This window comes from Schistocerca americana, chromosome 8, assembly GCF_021461395.2.
Source record: "Schistocerca americana isolate TAMUIC-IGC-003095 chromosome 8, iqSchAmer2.1, whole genome shotgun sequence".
In the NCBI taxonomy this organism is placed as follows: Eukaryota; Metazoa; Arthropoda; class Insecta; order Orthoptera; family Acrididae; genus Schistocerca; species Schistocerca americana.
In genome coordinates, this window is record NC_060126.1 from 224,916,723 (window position 1) to 224,925,294 (window position 8,572).

At 42.2% G+C, this 8,572-nt stretch overlaps 1 protein-coding gene across 1 annotated transcript in view; it reads right to left on the minus strand.

Moving 5' to 3' along the window:
* The window catches only part of LOC124545687 (ras-like protein family member 10B), a 93,711-nt gene extending 90,599 nt beyond the window's left edge, over positions 1 to 3,112 (minus strand). The window contains exon 1 of the mRNA XM_047124634.1: positions 2,975 to 3,112. Within this exon, the coding sequence (XP_046980590.1) occupies positions 2,975 to 3,112 (138 nt within the window). The remainder of the gene's footprint in view (positions 1 to 2,974) is intronic.
* Between the last annotated feature and the right edge of the window lie 5,460 nt (positions 3,113 to 8,572).

Genomic DNA, 8,572 nt, shown 5'->3' on the forward strand with positions numbered 1-8,572 from the left:
TTGAAAAGTAATCAGAAGTTTGAAGCTGTCTCAAAAATTAACCTTTGATTCTTTAAAGAACATTATGTAAAATATGGGACTATTTCTGGGCTTGAACAGTTTCAGCATTAGCTGCTCTTTCAGGTTTGCAACCATCACGATAAAATAACATATCTTTTACCTGGCAACTATTTAAGCACACCAAGTGTGAAGAAGCACACTACTGTTGATGAACTTAAATATTTGCTCCTCCCGGCCACTTCCGTTGCTTCGGCGGAACCAGCACTTGTCACTTTTGGTTTTGTCAGCTGCAGTTTCGTTGAAACATATGTTTTTCTTAGATTCTTTGTTATGGAGAACTATCAGTGACCTTAACAACAGGTGGTGTTTCTCTGCTTCTTACTCTTCTTTGTAGAGTTGGCACTGGGGTGATTTATTGGGGCCCACTGACACTTCCCTACTACAGGGTTATTTTGTATTTGAAATGACGGACTGAGGAATGTGCAATTTCCATTTATTTGTCTTTATTTTTCAGGGAGTTGTTGACTTGCCTGTTCAGTCATTTCTTCTTCCTGGTTTCTTGTTTCTGACTACTGGTAGGATTTAGTCCCCTACAAATCTGAATGCCGAAAAGTGCTTGAATTCAATGGCCAGATTCTTGTTATGGAGAAACCATTGATAGCATATAGTACGGTTACAGCCCTGTCATATGATTCGCCTGACAGCTGATGAATCCCTGATTGATTAACACACTATGAGAATTTGTGCGAAGCTATTTGTCACCGGCTTTGTTGAAATAAGCTTTCAGACGCAAATGTAGCGTCTAGTGGCTGAAGCCTATGAGTCATGCGTGGATACATGCAAAGCGTGATTACACCATTATATCTAGCTATTGCTATTGCAGTTAAGACATATATTAGTACCATTAATCTATCGAATCAACTGTTAAACATATATAATGAAAATTATTTTAAAATGCACCAATAGAATATATAGGAAAAGTGATGGTATAATTTACAAGAGGACGACGTACATTAAAAACAAAAAAAAAAAAAAAAACCTTTTCTGCACAGACTCTAGAGTCATTTTGAATTCTACCTTATATTAGCACTGAATAAGTATAATTATGTCCCATAGAAATTATGAATAGACTTTACGTAACTGTAAGAGCACATATGCTTAGCTTAACGAACAATTATTTTCCTCCCCAATACACGAAAAATGTGAACTCTCCCTCACCAAATTATCAACGATCTGTCGAACTGGTCACGTACAATAGTTAGATACAACCTAATATACGTATGAAATATTTTCAAATTTTCAAACTATTACAGTCCTTAAAAAAAAAAAAACCTTCTGTTAACTATATTGCCTGTTAATAATTCCTTTCTTACACAATAATACACGAAGGGTTTCGTGGTGATTTAAGCCCATTCTCATGTATACATCTATAAAAAATATAATGAGAATAAGTAAATATAATAATGGTAAAAAAGAAGGCAATTAAACCTCGCACAGCTAATTTAACATTGGGTCGTTAAAGATAGACGGCCTCTAAGAGTTCGGATAGCGTTCGAATTCTCAGATCCACTTAGATCGAGTGGTTGCAAAATGAAACATTCAAGATCCAATGGGTAGCAGACGCAGATAGTGCACATGAGCACTGGGAGCCGTGGGTATGGATCTAAAAGCTTGCGCACCACACCAGGGCGTAAGATGTGAACGCCCCCACACCTCCGTAGCCCTCAGGGACAAGAAAAAAGTGTAGTGTTGTCAGACCTTTTCTTTAAAGAAAATAATGGAAATGTTGGTATTAAGCACGTTTCTAACGGGGTCGGAATTAGATCTGTTTTATGGCTGCTTTCAAGTAGCCATTTGCCTACCAAAATACAAAAAATACCCCTAGGTCTAGACCACCCTCTACCTACTGTAGGAGTGCCGTTGCTTAAAAAGGAGTTCATATAGGACCCTGGATAGAGAAATATAAAGGCACAACATATGACCGGAAAAATAAGAAGGTTGAAACAGGATCATGTCCGAAGTTAAATGAGTTGCTTGAGGGCTTGGCCTTCATACCTCAAGCATAGTCACGTCTCTAACATGTGGCTTTTGAGGTCATCTGTCGATTTTTCATCCCTGGTGAGTGGTCATATTTTTCTATCCAAATACAGGTCCATTCCGTGTAGTTTCCTTGCTGGGTTTTATTCGAATTCAAGTTCTTATCCGCCAGGGCTAATGTACACTATATGCACCTGCTACCGACTGGAATATCGGTGTTTCACTTTTAACCATCAAGTTCAAGCGGTTCTGACAGTTCGAACGCCTTTGGAACCTTGGGAGAGCGTGCAGATTTAATAACCCAGTGCTAAATAAGTTACGTATTTGCTCCACAATCTTTTTGGTTTAGCTGCCTTCTTTTTCACCACCGAATACCTGGTAATTCTCATTACGTTTTTCGTAGATTATACACCCATTGATACGGTCAAATCATCGCTAATCCGTCCGTGTATGATCCTGTAATAAATGAACTATTAATAGCTAATGCCTCTATCACAAGTTTTTCAGGAGACTTTAATAGTATATTTTTTAAAATTTTAAACATGTTTCTATTATCCATCTAAGGTGTGAATGCCCAAACTATAATATCGTATGTTCTAAAGCACATTTAGCCCAACATTTGGCATCTACATCTACTTCCACACACCGGAACCCACCGTATGGTGGGTGGCGGAGAGAGTTGCCATGCAGATGGACTGCCTGATCTGTTAGTAGCACAATTTGAAAGGTGATACGATTTGTAACACTTTACCATAGAGCCGGTGACGACATGTCAGCGGACAAGAACAAATTAAATTGGGACTGCAAGAGAGCAAGATGTGCATTATAATAGATGGTAGGTGACTAAATTATTAAGAGCTAAACTGTTATGCTAGAGTGTTCGTTAGCACCCTGTTTAGTGGTTGGCATTCCAAGTTCTGAAGGCTTCGCTACTCACCGAGCAGGGGTGGCACCCGCCGGTCGGTCGCATCCCGCTCCTCCTGGAGGCGGCTGCTGCTGCCGCTAGCGGAGGCGGAGGCGGGGGCGGCGTCTCCCGCCGCCTCCAGCTCTCCTCACCGGCGCCGCGCCCTGCCATCCGGCGATTTCAGCGATGTTTCCTCTGGAGGTGGTACCCAGCCGTTTGGCTTCACCTGTAAAATAATGAAGGGGTGCTTATTTCACATATACAAAAACTGACTGTAGTCGGACGTCCGAATTTCGTCTCTTCGGAACAGTCTTGCTGCACGGGAAACGGCCTTTCTTCAAGCTGCAAATGATGCATCATTCCTAACACCTCATATTGTCCTCCACTGCCTGAATTTTACCATAACTGAGGTTTCCGTAAAAGTCAGCTAGCTCAGCTTTGCGATCCAAGATGGATGGCAGCAACTATTTTTTATAACCGGACCAACACTTCCATGGATTACGAAAACAGTGCTCAGAAAGAGACATTTCCGCCATTAGTGTCAACTTATACTACGTCTAACTGATGGTCCAACCCATCTGCAACAGCGGAACAATCAATACTCGGGACGTTCAATAAGTAATACAATTAATTTTCTTTATTGGCCAGTTTCGGTTCAAAGAAATGTGGTATTTGTAGCGACACATCACGAAATATTCCGCTTCATCCCCTATAGTGCCACGAAGTTCCGACAGGTGAAGGCGCTATGCGTAGCCTTAAAAATGTCGTCGTGACAGAGTTGCCTTCAAAGCAAAAAGCAATCTTTGAGTCTCTTTTGGCGGGAAACTAGGACATTGCGGATATGCATAGGTCCTTGCAGAGTATCTACGGAGACCTGCTCTGAACAAAAGCAAGATGAGTCGTTGGCTGAGGCGTCTGTCACCATCGTCAGAAGGTCGCACAAACCTGTCCGATCCCTCACCAGCCGGCCGGCCAGCCGCACACAGCTGTTGCTTCAGCAACGCTGGAACGTGCGGACACCCTCATTCGATGTGATGCAAACTAACTTCTCCTTCAGCATGACAGCGCATGGCCTCGTAAGTCCGCGCAGCATGGAGGAGCTCACAAAACTTCATTCGAGTATTCGTCATCGTCATCCCTATAATCCGACCGCCATCTATATGGCACAGTGACGAATGCACTCCGCAGAAAGCAGTGCGTGGATTAGGAGGAGGTTACTGATCAAGCACGACGTTAACTCAGACGTTGCCTACTAGAGCAGTACCCTACCAGCATCCAGGACCTCCACAGAGGTGACTCAAGGTTGTCGCAGTGTACGTAGCCCAAAGTGTGAGGAATAATATTGTGTATTGGAATCCTGAATACAACCAACCTATTTTCAGAAAAAAAATGTGTTACCTTACTTACTGAACGCCCCTTGTACAACTGACCACATCATACCGGACTGTTCGACTTACGGGACCGTCACGAAACAAGGGCGGCAGCAGGTTCAGGGCACTCCAACCGAAAACGCACTGCATCATCAGGCAAAATTTGGTTTTCGACTGACGAGAATATAACTGAAGAGAATCCATCGTTAACTGCCACATTAAATTTTTAAGAATTTTCAGCCCACTATGTAGCTCCGCTGCCAACTCCATTATACACAGGACCGTCTCTTCACTTGTCCACAACATGGAAGCACACTACGAGATATTAAGTATACAGACGAGACGTATGTTAGGAAGATGTCACTCCTCAAGCAGATGAAAGTTTTTGATAAACGTATCTTGTCAGTTGTGTTTGTTAACGTTGGTAATATACAAGCCGTGAGAGGCATGCGGCAGTTAGTGCGTTGGACGCCAGAGTTTCCCGTTTATTCCAGTTTTAGATCTGAAGAGCGCTTATCTCGTCCGAAAGTTATACGAAGGAGTTATGAAAAGTAGTGCCTCCGAATTTTTAACACGAAAGCTCTTAAATGTTGTTTTTTAAATAAAACGAACTTTGTTCACATTCTGCACCTTCAGACTTCGTGTCTGCATATTTACAGTTCTCAGCCGCTAGAGTTTTCCGAATTGCAACGTGTAACATGGCGGTAGCGGGAGGAACAGAAATTAGTCAGATGAATACAGGGTTATAACCACAAAATCAGATAAGGGTAATGCAGGAGTAAGTTCAATAATGAATAAAACAACTCGAACGCAGATAAACTACTACGAACAGCATAGTGAACGCTTTATTGTAGCCAAGATAGATAGGAAGAAGCCCACGCCTACCACAGCCGTACAAGTTTATATGCCAATTAGCTCGGCACGTCGGACTAAATTATATGACTCCACTCAGCTACTGTTCAGTTTCTACGTTGTTTCGCAAACTGAAAACGAAAAGCTTTAATTTCCAATGTGAATTGTGGCCATTTTTCGGGATATCAAACTTTAGACGCACATTTTGTGCAGTTTCCTTCCCAAACTTAGTTCGGAAAGTGCTTGCGATGGATCTGCTTTCAATAAGAGCATGTGATTATCGGCATATAATATTGTAAAATTAAATGGCGATGTATTGTTCTTGCTAACTGTGACAGATAAATAACTAATAGCAAATTGAAACACTATTACTTCCATGAAATATTGATTCGTCTGCCCCCGCGTGCAGCAGCACGAATTACGAATCGAAAAGCAAGATAACCACTGTTAGCGGATCCTCCGCAATGCATGGTTTCATTTGAAAATGTCGTCTACGTTTCCACCCAGATGGGAACCAAATATTTGTCACACCAATCCTAAATAAAATTAGTGAAGTTTAATGCACGCAGGCAAGAAATTGCGGTGAAATAACGCTCACTTCTCACAGTGTTTCAAATTTCAATAAGCTGAGTTTATTTGCAGGAAACGAAGTATCACTTATTATAATTCACAATCGTATATTATTGAAATAATATTTGTCTGTGCGTTGGTGTAAGTACGCTGACCAGCATCAGGGGTTCGGTTAAAGTTTCGAATATCCACGAAAAATAGTTGAAGGTGCTTCAGCACACATATGAAGTAAAAATTGCATGATCGCGAACTAATGATATTGTCAGTACAGTTCGCCGTCGGAGTGAACTGCAGAAAAATTTTGACTAAGTCGCCTATCCTCATTCTACACCTAATTCTAATCTTGAAAAGGTTTCAAAGTACTCGTGATCGACACATGCGAAACATTAAAAAGTTCTCAAGGCAACTATTTCGCCCGACGTGAAGTTCACTCAAACTGTTTCAGATTCCAAGCGTTCTACAAGCATGAAATTTCAAAAGTTCACCACCAAACGCTTAGAAACGCACCGGCGGAAAAAAATCACAGTAGCGAGCGCGAGTTTTGCGACGTAAAAAAGTTTGTAGGAGTGTTTCTACATCTGAAAGATGATGTACACTCAAGTTTCACACCAACCACGTAAGAGTGGCGCAAATAGCGCCAGTATGAAAATGCAGCTCAGGTTTGCTTTCAATACACAAAATATGATAGTCATGGGCGTTGGTTACTTTTGAGAATTAACACGGTGAGTTGATGTTAGTCAAGAATGCCTTTAAGACGACTATTACGCCATTATCAACACCTCACTGAATTTGAACGAGGTCGTTATACAGCTACGAGAAGCTGAATCTTCCTACAGCGATATTGCAGAAAGCCTTGGTAGGAATGTAACCACTTTACGTGACTGCTCGCACAGGTCGTCAAGAGAATGTACTGTCGGAAGAAGACCAGGCTCCGGACTGTCATGCGACACTACCGAGAGTTAAGACCTTCCTATTCGGCGTATGGCTGTGGGGGCATCATACTGCACCTTCAGCAGCAGTTCGCTCAACAGTCACACAAAGAACTGTTACAAATCTCTTGCTTTGAGGACAGCTCTGAGCCAGTCGCAGCTTAGCGTAATTCCACTGATCCCAAACCGCAGCCAATTGCGACTTCAGTGGTGTCTCGTGAGAACTCATTGTAGTGTATTGTGGAGATCTATTGTGTTTTCAATTGAAAGATCGTTCTGTCTCGCTGCCAGTGATGGCCATGTGTTGGTTTGAAGATCGCCAATTGAGGACCTGCAACCAACCTGTGCGTCAGACACACTAGACCTATCGCTGGTCTGCAGTGCGCTTTCGTATGGCAACAGATCATTCTCGTGGTTATCTCACGCACCCGGACTGAAAGGTGTAGGTCAGTCTGGTACTTCGATCCGACATGTTACCATTCGTTAAATACATGCCATATGGTATTTGCAACAGTATAACCCTCGCCCACATATCGCTGTTGTAACCCAAAATTCTCTACAGAGTGTCGACATGTTGGCTTAGCCTGCTCCATCGCCAGATCTTTCCCCATTCGAGGACATATGGGACATCATGAGACGACAACTCCAGTGACATACACAACAGCACTAATCCCCTTCCCCCCACCCCCACCCCACCTTGTGCTGACCGTCCTAGTGCAACACACACGGAACTCAATCCCACAGAGTGACATCAGGCAAGTCTACTACATAATGCAAGCACGTTTGCATGCCTGCATTTAACAGTCTGGCTCTTACACCAGTTATTAATGTACCAGTATTCCAAATTTGCAAAGAACTTATCTCACGATTGCATTAACCTGTAATCTTGCAATTTTATTGAAACCTGTTGGTCAAGAGAAGGCAGGAATTGGTTACGATTGTGGACGGGGCTGTAATCAGTTACTATTGATTGCCTTTTACAGATACACACATTTAAAACAGTGATTCCAGACTCAACAATAAATAAAAAATACCACATGTTATTAAAAAAAATGGCTCTGAGCACTATGGGACTTAACATCTATGGTCATGAGTCCCCTAGAACTTAGAACTACTTAAACCTAACTAACCTAAGGACATCACACAACACCCAGTCATCACGAGACAGAGAAAATCCCTGACCCCGCCGGGAATCGAACCCGGGAACCCGGGCGCGGGAAGTGAGAACGCTACCACACGACCACGAGCTGTGGACCCACATGTTATTAATGAAGGAATAAACAACTGCGTAAGTAATAGTGTTTTCAGTGTGTTACTATTTAGCAAACCACCATAAAATACAGATACAGCTAACGTTTAAAAAAAAGAGCCACTGTGATGACGGCTGAAGGCCTTAAACGCCAAGAATGGCAATAAATAAAGAATGTTTAAGAACTTCTTGCACCTACAACTTACAGGTATTGAAATATTAAAAGGTAAGTGGCCACAAACACAGCAGCAGGTATAAGACGCCAGGAATGGCAGTAAGTAAGGTTTTAAGGCTACTGCTAAAATACAAATATCTAATTATTTTGTCAAAGCAAATGACCACAACCACGGCCGAAGGCCTCAGGCGCCAGGAATGGCAATTACACAAAAAAAAAATAGAAACCTGCTGTAAAACAGCAAATACAAGAAAATGTTAATTAAAAGAAAAAGCAACTGACCACCAAACGCGGGAAATAAGATGGTGGTAACCTTGCAACACAGCCCATACACTGCTAGATTTACTCCAGGAGGCAGCCGGAACTATTGACTAGACATACATAACCTTTAATGTATGCGTCACAAGGTATGGTAGGATCAGTCAAAGATGGTGCTCCAGGAATCGACCTCAGAGAAGGTACGGCAACAAACATTTTTACGAGCGA